We start from the raw sequence: 17,607 nt of genomic DNA on the forward strand, positions 1-17,607 counted from the left end.
ACTTCATAAATATCTGCTTCAACTACCTTTGGTAAATGAAATAACCAAACAGTCATTCATTTTCTGGTATAGCTGTAAAACTAAACTGAAAAGTTTTCAAAATAAATCACTTTAAATATGTATAGTGTGTACTTTCTAAAAATGAAACCTACATCTATCTCTGAGTTGTGAAGAATATGTATTAAGATTATAACCAGGGCCGGCTCCAGCTTTTTTGCGCCCCAACCAGTGAAAAGGGAGGCCGGGGGGGAGCCACGATTGGTGGCACTTCAGTGGCTGCTCTACCGCACAGCTTCATTCTTCGGCAGCAATTTGGCAGTGGGTCCTTCTCTCTGAGAGGGACTGAGCAACTCACCGCTGAATTGTCACCCAAGACCTGGACATACTGCCCCTTTCTATTGGCCGCCCCAAGCACCTGCTTCCTGCGCTGGTGCCTGAAGCCGGCCCTGGTTATAACAACCAAAAAAATGCACTTTTATGTAGAAATCCATGATTAAATTGAGTCTTCCTGACTACTGCACTCTGAATGATACTAATCGGATTATTTAGTGTTATTTTGAGAAAAAAATATGCAGAATTTTAAAATACTGTGCACATAATTTTTAATTTTTGGCACAGAATTCCCCCCGGAGTACAATATATAAACTATAGAGAAAAACAATGCCCAAATGAGCACAAAAGGGGGTGGAGGTGGGGAGAGAGAGAGAGAAATGACCAGGGAAGCACTGAAAACACGGCACTGGTTTTTCTGTGGCCAGGCAGGAACTGAAGGGTATTTAAAGCCACACACCCTTTTTAGTAGAGGGTCTCACACTTTATTACTTCTGTAGGTCAAACTCATTGCCCATACTAGGGGCTCCTTACATTCCTCCATTCCCCCTGCCTCACCATGCAAAAAGCTCCCTGTGTGCTACCCTCCCACCTCCCTCTATTTCAGGGATGCTGTCTCCCTGCAACACAGACACACTCCTTCTCATGCCAGGAGGCTCTGTGTGCCCCCCCATGCCAGGATCCCCCCTTTTTCTATCCCCTTGCCAGGGGCTCTGTATGATCCCCCATTTCCCTGTTCTGGTTTTCACCAAAATCAACAGGGTTCTGCCCACTGACACCCAGAACGTCGTGTGAAATTCTGGAATTGATTAGATGCTGTGTTCAGAAGTTAGCTCTTTACAGACTAAGAAAGAAGTGAGCACTTAGTTTGGCTAATAACCTCAGATCCTGTGCTAGGAGTAGGAGAGGGGAGGATTTCAGTAAATGCTGCTTGCTGGAAACATCTGTGCTTGCACACTAAAGGTTTGTCTCTCTTAGAACACTGCATCCATATGGGCAATTCTTGAAAGCAGAGTGGTTTTCAGAGTGTAGATAACAGGAAATCATTTTGCAATTCCTTGTTAGACTGTTTTCTCATGGCTCTGTGACTGTTACTTCCTATTAATGCTGTATGCACACAAAGGAAGAAGTGATCTCCAAATATGGTGCATTTGGAAGACAGCTGCAATTTCTTTAGACATTTCAGGTTGCTTCAAAATGGACATTGTTAGTAACCCTGGTAATACAGAGCCCAGCATTAACATGGTAATTTGTTTTCCAAACAGTTCCTCATACTGTTTTAACATTATGAACAACTAATTTTTCCACAAAATATTGTGTGTTTAAAGCAGCTAAAACATTTCCTGATAAATTAGACACCTTTTAATGATACTTAGAAGTGAATGTTTAGGGATGAGAATAGGACCATCCTTATGCTGATTAAACTGTTTGATTAATTTCACTTCTGCATAACTGGGACCCACCTGCTTTAGCTGATAAATGGTTTTGGAATGATCACCACCAGTAATCTGATCCAGAAGATCATCCACTATTTTCTTACTGTAACTTCCAGAATCTTTCACAAATTCCTGTAAGCTAGAGGAAATGAAGTTAAGGAATATTTAATCAGAAACTCAAAACAGTTGCATTTACTAAGATGAAGCTTGTGGCTTTTAAAAGGATTGACAGTTTAATGGAAAGTAGCAGCTTTCCTCTCCAGAAAGTGATGGCTTTGCCACTGCTTCCCACGCAGACTGTACAAACTTGAAATAAGAGTTTATCAAAGATAAAAAAATTATAGTTTGCTGTAACAGCATCAGAAACCTGAACAGGTCTGAAAGTAACATGCAAGATCTAAATATTTTACATTTGGCTTCATTAAAGAAATATGCAAAACTGACACAGATCATATTTTCTATATTTTTTTCTATATACTTTTCTAGTAATAGAAGAAAGAAAGAACAGTGATATTTATATAATGAATTATACCATTACATTGCAAGATCACATGTACTACCACAGAAGAAATATGCCAGGCATTATTCACACCCCGGGCTCGGAAATTTTGCCCTTATCTCTGGATGTTAGATGCTTCTCCCCAGCTACACAGGATTTACCAAACTTTAGTACAAACTGCTGTTAGAACTTTAAATATTTGTTCACTGAAAAATAATTTCTAGACCCCATTATTTCTGTCACAGAAATACATGCCAGTTTGACCCTGTAAAGCCTTTTATTTCAGCACCCAAACTAGCAAACTTTAACAATCTTTATCACTTTACAACTTCAAAGTGTGGTCAACCCTTAAGTAAGCAGGCCTTGTAACAGCCTTGTAATGTAGGTTAATAAATTATATCACCACTTTAAACTTGGGAAAATTTAGGCAGAGAGGTTTGCTCAAAGTTGCACGGTAAGCCAGTTTTGGAGCAGTTATTAGAAATCCAGGAGTTCTGGGCTCCTACTTCATCTATGCTTGGCCCATTAGTCTGCATTGCCTCTCTGTAATTTGCTATGAAAAAGCACTATGGAATATTATCTCGGCTAATCTAAGAAAAAATCTCTTTTCACAAAGGAAATAAGACAGGCTTAGATTTCCCTGTTAAAGAAATGCTTACCTTAAGGCACACTGTATCCCAGTTTCATCACCATATGCTGAATATAGCAGTTCCATTTCATCTGATTTCAGATCATGAAAGATAGAGTTGTTTTGCATTGAAAGTGCTGTACTAGCACTTGTAAGAAATGTGACTAGAATGAAAAAAAGGAGAAAAAGATAGGAAGTTATCTTGAGTGTAAAAGCTCATCTGGAAAGAAAGAAAATCCTGTTTCCTTCCTGAAGAAGGTATAGAATGCTACACTGGTCCAAGGTCTAGTTCTTTTATATCAAGTCCTGACCTATACAAATGCCAAAAGGACACTGCAAGACCACAGAACCAGTGAGACTATTTTAAAGTTTGGTTTTTATGAATCACTGGGGGAAAAAAAAAAATCACGATTATGCCCCTAAAAAGCAAGACATTTATTGTTATCCACAGGGCTAAAACATTTATATTTTTAACTGGCCATTCACAAAATATACCACCTAAAAATCACATTCTGTTGACCACCTTGTTTTCTTTTGCTAATTTAATTCCAATATGATTTAGCTGAAACCAATATTTTTATTTGACAACCACAACTTCAATTCCAAACTTCAGCAAGAAAACAAAGTATTATGAGGTGTTAGTTGCCAAATCATGGCAGACTGAAAACTACTGACAAGTTTTACAAAATTAACTTAAACAAACAACGAACCACCCCCACTTTACTACAGATTTAATAAAGTGACACTTAAATGTTAAATCCAATCTCCTATGACCTGCTAGGGCTAAACACTTTGGCTGACCAGTAGACATTTTTTCAGCATCAGTACGTTTTATCCAAGCAATGCTAATTGCCAAATCATCAGAAAGAAGTTATTCGCTTGGTGCAGTAATGATGATTCTTCGAGATTTGTGTTCCTATGGATGCTCCACTGTAGGTGTGTCTGCATCCCTGCACTGCTGATCAGAGAACTTTGGTATCAGTGTTTGCTGGGCTCGTGCATGCACTGTCTCTCCTTGTGCCTTGCCACGAGGCTAGCCAGCGTGCGGGCTAACCATCCTCAGTTCCTTCTCTACTGCCGAGTCATAAATAAGAACTCAGAAATAGAGGGGAGAAAGGCAGATTGTGGAGCACTCACAGGGACACATGACTCAAAGAATCATCATAACTGCACAAAGTGAGTAACTACTACTTCTTCTTGTAGGGTCCCTATGGATACTCCACCATAGGTGACTCCCAAGCAGTACTTCTGGAGGGTTGGCACTTTGAAGTTGGGTCAGTTACAGATGACAGCACTGTGGAGCTGAAGATGGCATCAGAGGCAGAGTCCCCAGTGATCACATAGCGTTCGGCGAAGGTGTGGACTGACAGCCATTTTGCCGCTCTGCAGATCTCTCAGATAGGGACATCCTCAAGGACAGTGACAGATGAGATCGATCTTGTGCAACATGTACGTATCAAGTCTGGAGGGGTCATGTTATGAATTTGGTAGCACTAATTGAATTCGAGACCCACTTGGAGAGTCTTTGGGCTAATATTTCTGAGCCCTTAGTGCTTTCTGCCATAGAGAGGAATAGTCTAGAGGACTTCCTGAAGGCTCTTGTCCTATCGAGTAGAATATTAAATGTTAGGAGATCCCTAGGGTATGCAGCATGGCCTCCCTCTTGTCTTGGTGAGGCTTGAGGTAGAAGATTGATTGATTCATATGAAAAGAGGAGATTACCTTAAGAATGAACTTCGGATGCAGTCTGAGTGTAATCTTGTCTGGGAAGAATGCTGTGTAATAGAACTTCTTGTACTTCCCTTGAACATGAGCTTTCTAGGTGTTGGAACCATGTGAGAGCCATGTTTTGATGCAGAGAATCCCCAAGTTGGGATGTATGGTTTGCCCTTTGTCCTGTGAGAGGTGGTGAGGAGTGGTCAGAAGGGAGATCAATGGGCACACTGCGAGCAGCATCAGGTAAAGGTACCAGGTCTGCCTTGGCCAAGTAAGAGCAATCCGGATTATGTGAGCTCTGTCCCTCTTTACCTTTAGAAGGACCTTCAGCAGAAGAGGAAACAGAGGAAAGGTGTAAAAAAACGTCCTGGTCCCAGGGGAAAAGGAGTGCATGGCCCAGAGAGAGTGCTGTCCCATCTTGTTCTGTAAATGGCTAACAGGTCTGTGGATGGTATTCCCCACCATATGAACAAGTCATGAAGTACTGACAGGTGCCTCTCCCGCTCATGGTTGTGTGGGAATTTGCAACTAAGCTTGTCCAGTATCAAGTTCTGCGTACCTAGGAGGTAAGCTGTGGACAAGGTGACGTTATGAGAGATGCACCAGTTCCATTGCTTCTGTGCATAGAGAGGGCGACCTGGTCCCTCCCTGGCGGTTGATGTAGTTCATATAGGCTATGTTATCTGTTAGGATTTTCGTATGTGATCTTGCTATCTGTAGAAGGATATAGGCACTGGCATTCCAGACCGCTCTCAACTCTAGGAGGTGGATGTGTAGGGATCTCTCTTCGCAGGTCGAGGAATTTTTTGATCCTGGTAGGTAGTGACAGGAGGTTGTCCAGACTGTCTCTTTTCGGTCTATAAAAGAAACTGAACCATAGTTTTGGGCATCGCATATGGAGTCTGGTGTGTGATATCACAGCTATGCTTGTCGCCATATGTCACAGGAGTTGTAGGCAAGAGTCTGGATGGTATTTGAGGAGTGCATTGAGCTATTAGTGAGACCAGGGATAGGAACCTGTCTTGAGATAGGAAGGCTTTGGCTTGTAGTGTGTCTAGGCTGGCCTTGAGGATTGACTTTTGGGTGCTGATCTGAAGGCCCAGTTCTGTGAACCAGTTTATTGTGGCATCAGTGGCTCGATGAGCCTCCTGGAGCAACCGGGCTCTGAGGAAACAATTGCCCAGGTAAGAGTAGATCATTATTCCTTGTGAGTGTTAACAAGCAGTTACCACACAAAGAACTTTGGAAAATACTCTAGGGTTGATGAAAGTCTGAAGGGGAGGACTCTGTAATGGTCATGTTCTAGAGTAAATCTGAGAAATCATCTGAGAGCCGGTAGCATTGACATATGAAAGCAGGTGTCCTGTAGGTCGAGGACCAAAAACCAGTCTCTCTGTTCCAGTGATGGAATGATCGGCAATAACGTGACAATCTTGAATTTCTGAGCCTTGACAAACTTGTTGAGAGCTCTGAGTTCCAGAATAGGTCTCCAACCTGCCTTCCTTTTGGGTATTAGGAAGTAACAAGAGAAGAACCCCTTGCCTCCTAGATATTGAGGTACTGGTTATATAACTATTAACTGCAGGAGTCAATCTATTTCCTGACAGAGCAGACTTTCGTGAGAAGGGTCCCTGAAGAGGGACAGGGAAGGGTATTGTGGAGGGGGGTGGAAAGGTGAAGTGGATGGAATATCTGGATAGGATAATCTCTAGGATCCATGTGTCCAATGTTGTATGCTCCCAGGCACTGTGGAACGTTGCCAAATGGGTGCATGGTCACAGACAGTAGTGTGGAGTGGTGCGGCAGCACCACAATCTGCCTGTCAAAAGTGGTGTTTAGGGGCAGGGGGAGGGATGAAGATTGAGAACGAGAAGGTTTACGCATTTAGTAAGTCTTCCCTTTTTCCCTTGGGGCTCATAGTGGCGCTGTGATGAGAATTGAGATAAATGGGCCTGTGCTGGGACTGGGGGCTAAAACATCTTTTTCCCCGATGTGTAGATTCCCAGTAACCTGAGGGTGGCCCTGGAATCCTTCAAGATGTGAAGAAGGGAGTCAGTCTTCTCAGAGAAGAGTTTCACACCCTCAAAGGGGATGTCCTCCACTATAGTCCGCACCTCCTTTGGGAATCCCGACAGGTGGAGCCATGACACCAGTCTCATCACCACAGCCATGGAAATGGACCTGGAAGCTGTGCAGGTGGTGTCAAGAGCCAACTGCAACAATGTTTTTGTCACCCGCTGTCCCTCCTGAATGATGGCCTTAAAAGGATTCCCGAGAACTCTGCAACAACTTGTCAATAAAGTCATGTAACTTACTGTAATACGTGTAGTCATATTTTGTCCTGTCTGGTAACTGGCAATGAAATTGTAAGGTGGATGAGGAATACAGCTTCCTATCAAAGAGACTGAGGCACTTCCAGTCTCTGTCATAGGGTGTTGCCCTGGAATTATGTTATCAGCCACGAGACTTTAGTGCATCCACCACGATGGAATTGGATGGTGGGTCGGAGAAAAGGAACTCTGATTCCTTTGTGGGGACATAATATTTCTTGTCTACCCTCTTGCACATTGGGACTACCGATGCTGGGATTTGCCACATTGTTTTAGCCGGGTCTAAGATCACTTCGTTGATTGGGAGGGCAATTTTTAAGTAGGACTAAGAGTGGAGATGTGCTGGTGGTGCATGTCTTTGACCTGATCCTCCAATGGCATGTGGAGGGTATCCACTCCTCTTTTCACCTGCTTCTTAAACAGGCAGAAATCATCTGCCATGGATGGTGGTGAAGGCATGACCTCTTCATCTGGGGAAGAGGAAGATATGGCTTCAAGTGTTATCTCATCCTCTGTGTCCTCTTCTTGCTCCTTAGTTTCTCGAGGCTCTGAGGCCCTAAATGCTGCGGATGAAGGAGCGTGCCTGGAGGGTTGTTAGGCGATGCTTGACGCTTGCAAGGTAGGCTGTTTCTGTGCCACCCAGGGGTCCCAGTATGGCGGCATATGGCCTGGTGGAGGTGTCCATGGGTGGCCATACCAAGCCTGCTGGTATATTTCCAGACACTGTTGATCGTGGGTCTCATATGGAGCTCGGGAGGAGTACTGTTAAACCCCATCTGGATCACTATCTGATCCCTCACTCGATAGTGAAGGGGTATGACATGATTGTGGGGATATATACTGTGCCACTAAAGTTCTCCGATCAGCAGACACACCTACAGTGGAGCACTCACAGGGACACTACTTGAAGATGGAAACGTATTTTATTCCCAAGAAAACATTCAAATGGATGCAGCTTTAGAAAAAAATTTCTATTGCAGAGGTTACATTCAACTGAACAATAATGAAATCAACATAGCATTTTAATACTGTTATTTTCATTAAGTTTGCTTTTTGTTTTGATAATTAACATTTGCATTCAGTTCAAATACAAATACTATAATTTATAAAAACAGCTAACTGTACCAGAAATGTGGAGACAGAATAATCTGGAATTATTTGCTTTCTATAGTTTGATCAAGCACTTACACTAAAGTTAAGCTATTTTCTTTCTACAGATTTACCTTTGTTTCTTCGTTCATCTTTAAAGCCCAGTGTAGTGAAGCCAGGTAATAATTTGCTTGACAAAGAACTTAGATCCACTGGGTGAGTTTCTTCCTCTATAATAAATTTGATTAAATAAAAAATTTGTATTATACATTTAATGATCTTTTCAAAATACCTTAGTATAAATTTCATATACTTCTACTTATGGAATTAAGATTAAATAATCATCATAAGTATTTCGATACTTGTCACAATGATAGAAGATGAGACAAAGCTGAACAAACGTAAAACATAATATTAAATGACATGCATGAAGTACAGCCACAATAATCAAAGTTCTTGTTCTAATTTTCAAACACATTCAATTCAATATAGCTAAATTTCAATCTTTCAACCACAAGTTTGGTTAGTTTTATTTGTTTTTTTAAGTGCACAGTATAACCTTAACATTTCCTCTTGCCACAAGAGCTGTAACAGTAAGGTATTACATCATGCTTCAAGTTTTGTATGCTTCCAAAAAAAAAACAGAACCTGTAAAATGAATCATGTAAACAGTAATATTTTTATAGAGAACAAGGCTACAACGAAAAATAAGAATCCTAAATTAATGTACAAATTGTAACTGTGATTATAGGGACTTGACTTTATGCTAAAGTTGCATAAAAACTGTTTCATTAAAATAGTCAGCACAAGAGATGCTGAATGTGCACTGTTTCCATACTTAATGAAAAACACATTATTATACTTACAATGACCTCACTTACCATTAAGAGATTGGGCCATTTGTCTAACTTGCCAGAGATGAGCTGTCCCTTTAAGGACTAGAGATTTACCAGAGTTACCAGCTACAGCAGCTCCATAGCTCATCAGCCTGGGTACCATAACCTTCCCATCTCTTCCAGTTACTTGGGGGGTGGATATTCATACCCACATCTGTGCAGTAAAAGCCTTCTCTTTTACTTGGACCAGGCTGAGCAGCACTCATCCTCCTGCCCTCCATAGTTAAAATACCAGGTTTCATCATAATCCACTGTGGGCATTATGCTAGTGGCTCCTTTTTCAAAGGGGGGTGAGGGTGGGGGTGGGCAGGAATTTTTCCCTCACCATCAGATTGGCCAAGGTGAGGTGGCTTTTTTCACCTTTCCCATAGCAGGCTGGGGGCTTAGTGGGCAAAAATCTAAAGGTTAGGCGATGATGTCACAACTTATTATGTAAGCTTGGGGCAGATGTCCAATGCAGGTACTACACAGGGTATGAATATGGTGATCAGATAGAATGGAGTGGGAAAGGATTTAAAGGAGGTATTCTTTAAAAGAGTAGAAAAAGAGGTGGAGGGAGTTCAGGACTCCTATGGCTGGTATGGCAGGGGCACCCCCTATTTTACAGCCCTCTCTTAACCCTTATTTGGGGAGTAGGGGCACCGTGAGTTGGCTGGGGAACAGGATCAGTAAGGGGGTCGGGGGGCCTGCCAACAGCCCCCTGGGTATATGTAAATGATGATGGAATTATCTGCACTGTACAATTCTATCTGCTGGGTACTCCCAGACATTTAGGAATAAAGCTGCAGCCTAATTAAACCACATTCAGTGTCTTCTTTCCTTCCAGCACTGCTGGACAATGGCATTCTCCTTGATAGTGTCACAAAGATGTACAAAAACATATTGTCAATATTAGATTTTATAACCCTCCAAACTACTATAAGCAACTGTTAGATCTCCCTCTGTTGGTCTCAGCCTTCACCCCTCTCTGGCCACAGCACTCTGTCTAGCGAAAGTTAGCAGACAAACCCTCAAATGCCTTCCTGCCTCCTGCTTTCACCAGCAGCCTGATCTGGCTCCACTGCTCACCAGCGAACTCTTTAAGCTCCCTTCTTCTGGAGCTTCCCCTTCCTGAAGCTCTCAACCCAGCTCTGCTCTTCTTCTGAGCTCTCTCCCCATTTCTGGACCCTGGATTCTGAACTGTCCCCGGCCTTTGGGCTGTAGCTCATTTATAACTCCCAGAGGCAGCCCCGTCCTTCTCACTGCACCAAATGAAGGTGCACCTAGACTGAAACAGGAGAGCTGGACTCTGTTTCATTTTAGGGGCCAGTTACCCTGTTACACCACAGTTACCATTAGAAATACATCGTTAAAAGAACTAAACACTTACCTTCTGCTTCCGGATCTGATGAATTAACTACACTGAATAATAAAGATCCATCTCCGTTCTTTTTCAGATAACCCATCTGTAAATAGAAGTATATTGATAAAGGAGTATCCTTACACTCATTGTTATAGCTCAAAACAATCCAAATTTGAAACACTGAGATTTTAGTTTACACAGGCTTCTTTGAAAAAATTTCCTAGCTGAACCTGGCCTCTCTTATACTGCACTTAAATAGCCTTTTTCCATAAAAAGGAATGTAGAGTCCTGGCTGTACTGTAACTTCCTTTTAATGAATCCTTCAAAGATTGAAGACATCCTTTGGAACAAATGATACTTTGTCCCTTATCTGACTAACTCTTAACTCAGACCTAAAACTTGTAAGAGTGAAATCCTGGCCCCACTGAAGTTGATGGGCGTTTCACTAATGACTCCATGGGAGCCAAGATTTCACCACAGGTGTCCACGCTGCCAAGGCTAGACTGCTCTTTGTTCCAGTAAATGCAACCATCGTGCCCATCCTCCAACATATCCATTTCCAAATCCAGTGTGAACTGCTTGTTTTCACATCTCTCCAACACTTGCTCCATCCTGTGTCTGGGACATAATATCTTCCTGCTCCCTTGCCACTCACTACACCCAACTGCTACAGAATCACAGGAATCAGATGAGCTAATTCATCTTTCTGTCTCTAAGTCTACCCGCCCTGTAAATTTAGGACTTCAGTTCTCCTCTGGTTAAAGGAAACAGCACACTTTCAATTACTTCAACTGGTGCTGAATCAAGCCCTTAGGGGAAAAAACTATAATCAGAGGATCAGGACTACTTGAGCACATATGTCTGACTGTCTAAACACAAGCTATGATCAGGAAGAGGACTGATAAACAGGATTTACAGAGACACAATCACATGTTGATGACAGAGTAAAGTAGAAATATTACTATGCTTGATCTGAGCCAAAGGCCAAAAAGCTGCCTCTTGCCCATATCTGAGGGATGGGTGCTCTTTCATTCTTCTACTTGGAACTTACCTGCTGCTATTACTTTAAATCTCCAATTAAATATCCCTCTCTTTCTAGCTCATGATTTTCTTTCTTAAAGTACTTGAAACGTCTCTAAGAAGTGCCACAAAGAAAATTATTTCTAAATAGTTTAATAAACTCTATATTACACATAATGAAATGGGTGATGCACACTTGGAAGGGGGAATGAACAACAATGATACCTCCATGTCACGAAAGAGCAGCAATCTACACCAAGAAAGGGTTTGAGGGAGGGATAGCATTGGCTGCAGCCACTGGGTCTGTACTAGCCTGTATTAAAGCCTGGGCCTTAAAAGCTGCACATATGGAGCAACTTACTCCTTCTCCACATGCTCATCCCCTCTTCTTGTGAGCTGGTTACATTCAACTAGCCCTCTTCAAAGAGTTTACCAACTGGCTGTTTCACACAGGACTGCTGCTGCATGTGGCTTTCAAAGGTCTATCTGGAGGCTTCCAAAGAGCCTCAATTCCCAGTATGCCCTTCTAATGACACAATGAAGCAGACGGTCCAGTTGGAAACTATAACTTCTCTCCTCTTTCCCCCTTGCTGAATAACTTTGCTTACTGCAATTCCTCCTAACAGTCAGGGAGATAAGATGCAGGAAAGTAAGTAAAGTTCAAGTTACCAACTATGCCCTCATCCCTATCATCCAAGTTCTGCAGCAAACCTTTCCCTTGCAACGACCATCAAATGCAGAGAAGCAAGATAGACTGGGACGGGGATGCACATGCACCCTGGGCCTTTTCAACTAAAGCCATCTCTAGGAACTCCTGTCATCCTATGACACAGGAGAGATGGGGGTGTGGAATGGAAAATGAAATTGAAGCTTCACTACAATGTTAAGTCTGCACATGATAAAATTAAACAGTTGCTGTAAACCTCAATGTCTGACTCAATGGAGGACTGGAGCTACTCAGGACTCTGATATAAGCAGAGAGTCCCGCAGTCTTCAAAATTTCCCAAGTTGCTATTTCCTACAGCACCCACACAACTCACAGTACAACCTTGAATAGCACCCCCTGCCCCACCTACCCCACAAAAACAGCTTGTCACACCTACCCCACCATCGATGGCTGGGCAAACTTGTCAAAGTCACAAAGCTAGGCTCAGCATTTATGTTGGGCTTAGTGGCAGCTAATGAAAAAGACCCCCTAAATGATGTAGTTGACAACTATGCAGCCTGTAAGCGTACCTACATATGCCCATCTATGTTATAATTGAACCCCCCTAATCTCTGGAGCCAGGTTCAAGACAGTTTAGCCTGCTGTTAGTACCCCAGGCTCATCAACACAGCCAGGTGCAGATGGCAGGGTATGTTCTTCATGTAGCGTCACTCAAGAATGTGTTGCGTGTGGTGAGCAGCAGTCAGCAACTAGAGAACCAAAAAGAGTTTGGGAGGGAGGGGCACTGGGATCTCTACCTAAAGTAGGAAGTTAGGAAAATGTAAAGATGAACTCCAAAGGGGAAAAGAATTCCTAATAACCCTCAAATACATACTAACACTAATTTACCTCCGGCTACCTGTTAATGTGGTAGACAAGAAGAGAATCCTGCCACTATGTTACAGTCATCTCTAAGGGTAAGGACTCCAAAGCAGCTAACCTATCTATTTTCTCCAGGTGAAATTCCGCAGGGAACTGACATGAGACCTACATGCCACGTAAGAGCCACTGAAACCATAATTAAATGGCTTAAATGGGATGTAAGTGATACATCCTTTTGCTGGTCTTCCATAAAAGGTGAATTTCACCTGCCACAGACTTCATGACACTCCGGAAATGTAAATAATATTCATAGAACTTATTTCTTGTGATGTGACAAATATTTACAAGTCAGACACTATGTAAAATGGTAGACTTGACCATGTTGTAGACCTTGCTGTTTGGTAGATATCTGTTGATCCTGTCTCGAGCTTCATCTGCTGCATGCTCCACCAAGGCCAGGACATGTTCTTCAGCAGTGCTGTCTGTTAGACTGCATGCATTTCCTTCAGGTTCAAATATGCAACTAAAACAGAGTACAAATTGTTCAATTAAAAATGGAACCAAACCCATTTTCAAAAACAATAGCAAACTGAGTTTTGTGACTACTAGCTAAGTAGTGCCAACATTTTTAAAAATTCAGTCTTCTTCATAGGGTCAATTTGTCTATATGTTTAAATCTCGCATGTGATAAAAGTCCTATCATAACTTTGAAGTACTGAAACAACTGAGTAGACAAAAAAACAACTTCCTTCACGATTTTAGTCATTTCTATATTACTATAAACAAGTGAAACATCTGTTTCATATTAATCAACATCCAACACATTCTTGTTTCTGAAGGCAAGTGTGAATTTTAAAGTTTACTTTTCAGTTGAACCCTTTTAACTAAAATAGCTACCAACAGCCAAATACAAATGGAAGAACCACGAACCATACATTAATGGAACAGAGGACACAGTTTGAGCTACTTCATATATAAATGTAACGAAGTGTAGAAAGGGAATGTTGTGGAAGAACAGACAGAATGCATCATCTCTGTATTATATAAATTTTAAAAGAATAATTTTGGGTCTAAGAGGCTTATGAATTATGAGGTCACTACGGTACCATGAGCCATTTCTCAGGTGGTATGTAAGATGCTGTGTAAATTAGATTTCAGGATGGATAAAAGTCAGTAAGTAAAAATAAATAAATAAATAAATAAGTTTTTTGATAAACTGCTTTTCAAGGGAAAAAACCTATCTAAAGATAGTTTTAATTATCATACATTATAGCGCAAAGATATCTCATCATGGAATAGGGCTTATAAATTCTAATTCTATAGTATGAGACAATATATTCATGTAATGTTTAAGAAAAGTTTTGTAAATTAGTTCCAGTAGTTCATGGATTAGGGACCCAATCTTATTGGGTTCCAGGGGCTTCTGTATAGATTATGTAGGTTAATCTTTCTGTCTACCCAATCGGACTCAGTGCTAAGTCTGGAAGATACCATCAGAGATGCTTAGTTTTGCAGTTCTCACACTGTGGGTTTGTGTCTCCAGAGATAACATGCTTGTTAATGTTTTTAAATAAAATAAATAAATAGAGGTGAGAAATAATAGCCCTCAACTCTATTGTCCCTCTGCAAATTTGTGTACACACAGTCAGTCTCTTACCTCTCTCTAAAAGTGCAATGTTTCAAAAAGCTGAATGAATACAAGATTGTTGGGGGCAGAATAGATCTGGACAAGAAGAAGTCTGGAGATAAAGGTGAGAAGGGAGGGACAAGCAGTAGAAACAAAAGTGAAACTGTTTGAGCAGCATATTCCAGAAGTCTTGAGGTCTTTCTGAGTGCAGCCTTCATTGATTTGAGATCTACCATACCATTCTCTCACTAGAAAGGAAAACCTATAGTGGCAGCAGGCCGTTAAAGAGACCCAGTTTGGGAATATTTTAATGAAGTTCCTCTACCTCTGGATAAGACAGGCATGTGTGGAAAGCGAAAACAGCGTAACAAAGAAATGCAAGGCCTGTATGCCTAAATGAAACAACATCATGAGACATGTTCTTTCTTAGGAGGAAGCTGCGCTGAAGATGACGAAAGGAACATGACTGAACAGGCAGAATCTTCAGATTGGTAAACTCTTCGATTTCATACTTCTTTCTTAAGGACTGCCTGTCTTCCTTCTGGACTATTCTTGAATTCTCGTGTTTGAGAAAAAAAATAGTAGTTATTCTATAGTACTATCATTTTAGATGCAGTTGTGATAAAAAATAAATAGCTGAAATAGGCAGATCTTCCTTTTACAATTTCACCTTTAAAGTACACCTTTACACCGCTATAACGTGGTCGTGGGGAGCCAAAAATCCCTACTGCGTTATAGCTGAAACCCTGTTATATTGATGTAGGGGCAGCAGGGCTCCAGTGGTGATTTAAAGAGTCCTGGGCTCTGGCCCCTTTGGGGAGCCCAGGCCCTTTAAATCGCTGGCAAGCCCCGCTGCCGCAGCCCCGGGGTAGCAGTGGCAGGGCTCCAGTGGTGATTTGAGGGGCCCTAGGCTCCTCCCAGCAGCCGGAGCCCCAGACCTTTTAAAGTGCTGCTGGAGCCCCCACTGCTACATGCAAACCCGTGTTATATCAGGTCGCATTATAGCAGGGTAGAGGTGTAGTACTGAGTGTCAGCGAATGCAATGAGTAATACTAAATGAGCAGTATGGTAATAATAATTAAATAACTGCATTGACTTATTTTGTTTTAGAGAAACCATCCTCAACATATAGGATTCTGAAGACTATCCACCTTCAAGATCACCACCATTTTCTATAGTTTCAGTTATCTGCCAATTATAGTGTTTCAGTCACATCATGTGTGTCACATAGCCACAGTCTATTACGTGTAGCAAAAAGAAAAAAAACCTCCATCATCCAGAAACAATAAGTTTATCATAAGAACCAGCAGATTACAAAAAGTAGTAAATGACGTAAAAATTGCCTGCTTTGTTTATGCAACAAACTCTCCTTTCCATATGGCAGAGTCCACACTTCATTAACATGGTTCAGTCATTAAGACCAGGATACTGTCCACCCAACAGAGCAGATGTCGCAGGCAAATTGCTGGATAAAGTGTATGAAAGAGAAATTGAGCAGTGTGCAAAAGGTCTAGAGGATAAAATTGTTAATGTGAGTCTTGATGGGTGGAGCAATGTCCACAGTGATCCTATTGTATGTGCTTGTGTGACAACAGAAGGGAATGTCTTCCTTACAGAAAACTGATACATCAGGAAATGCACACACAGCACAATATTTATGAGAAGTAGCAGTAAAAGCTATAACAAACCGGAAAATTTTTTTTTTCAAAGGTCTAGTATGCAGCTTGGTCATAGACAATGCTGCAAATGTATCCAAGATGAGAAGAATTTAGAAGACAGTCCCAAGCTAATAACATACGGTTGCAGAGCTCATTTAATGCACCTCCTAGCCGAAGACTTCAGTGTTCCAGAAATAAAGGCTAATGTTGAAACTGCAAAATACTTCCATAACAACCACTTTGCAGCAGCTGCTCTGAAAAAAGTGGGAGGAACCAAGCGAACTCTCCCACAAGACGCGCGATGGAACTCAGCAGTGCACTGTTTTGAGTACTATAGCAAGAACTGGCCTAATCTGATGACAGTTTGTGAACAAAATCGTGAAAAAATAGATGGCACTGTCACAGCCAAAGTTCCCAACATTGGGCTTAAGAGAAATGTTGAACACATGCTGAGTACCCTGAAGCCTACTTCTGTAGCCTGAACAAAATGCAGGGAAATAGCTGTTTTATTGATGACACTGTTGAAATTTGGAAGGAACTGAGTGAGATCTTAAAAAGAGAAATATGCAACAACAGAGTTAAATTACAAGCTTTAAAAAAACCAAATGGAACAAGCACCATCTCCAGCTCATTTTCTTGCAAATATTCTCAATACTCGGTACCAGGGTCAAACCTTAACTGCTGAAAAGGAGGAGTTAGCTATGACATGGCATTATGGAGGGATGATTGCTAGATGTCCAACTATAATAAACTTCAGGTGTAGAAAGAATATTTTCTTCCTTTGGACTAATCCATTCCCAACTGAGAAATCGTTTGCGAAGTGAAAAAGTAGGAAAGCTTCTTTTTCTTTTCCAGATTATGAACAAACAAGAAAATGAAGGTGAAGACAATTGAGTTAGCTTCAGAAGCCAATATTTTAAATTTCTCATGTTGACCTGGCAGACAGTCGATTTAAATTTTTTTTCAAATATTTCTTTTAACTATTTTAGTTAACAATTAACAAAAACAAGTTTGAATTTAAAAAACTTGAATGTTTAACTATATTCAAAAAAATCTCATGCTTGTTTTGTTAAAATATTATGTTTGCTTTTGAAGAAAAAAATCCAGAATACATAACGTCGTTGTTTTAGTTAAATAAAACAATTTAAATGTCTGTTTGGTGATGTTCTCCTCCTAATACAGCATGGCAAGAAAATTCTCCAAATATTAATGATTAAACTGTTGAATTGGAGATAGTTCACCTCCCAATGACTTCATAAGTATCTCCTTCAATTACTTTTAGTAAATGAAATAACCAATCATTCATTTTCTGATATATCTGTAAAACTAATCTGAAAAGTTTTCAAAATAAATCATTTTAAATATGTATAATATGTACTTTCTAAAAATGAAACCTACATCTATCTCTGAGTTGTGAAGAATATGTATTAAGGTTAAAAGAGCCAACAAGAATGCACTTTTATGTAGAAATCCATGATTAAATCGAGTCTGACTAATGATTTAAATCA

The 17,607-nt window shown here is 41.0% G+C and overlaps 1 protein-coding gene across 6 annotated transcripts in view; it reads right to left on the minus strand.

Moving 5' to 3' along the window:
* BRD9 (bromodomain containing 9) overlaps positions 1–17,607 on the minus strand; it is a 60,653-nt gene that overhangs the window by 15,426 nt on the left and 27,620 nt on the right. For 3 of the 6 annotated variants that reach the window (XM_030551561.1, XM_030551560.1, XM_030551557.1), the window contains exons 8-12: positions 13,205–13,337; positions 10,294–10,369; positions 8,163–8,258; positions 2,925–3,057; positions 1,794–1,905 (exon numbers count right to left, since the gene is read on the minus strand). In XM_030551561.1, coding sequence (XP_030407421.1) covers positions 1,794–1,905; positions 2,925–3,057; positions 8,163–8,258; positions 10,294–10,369; positions 13,205–13,337 — 550 coding nt within the window. Of the gene's footprint in view, positions 1–1,793; positions 1,906–2,924; positions 3,058–8,162; positions 8,259–10,293; positions 10,370–13,192; positions 13,338–17,607 lie in introns of all 6 variants that reach the window. The other 3 variants (XM_030551559.1, XM_030551558.1, XM_030551555.1) reach the window with 1 other exon arrangement.

The sequence above is a fragment of the Gopherus evgoodei genome, chromosome 2, assembly GCF_007399415.2.
Source record: "Gopherus evgoodei ecotype Sinaloan lineage chromosome 2, rGopEvg1_v1.p, whole genome shotgun sequence".
Lineage (NCBI taxonomy): Eukaryota > Metazoa > Chordata > Testudines > Testudinidae > Gopherus > Gopherus evgoodei.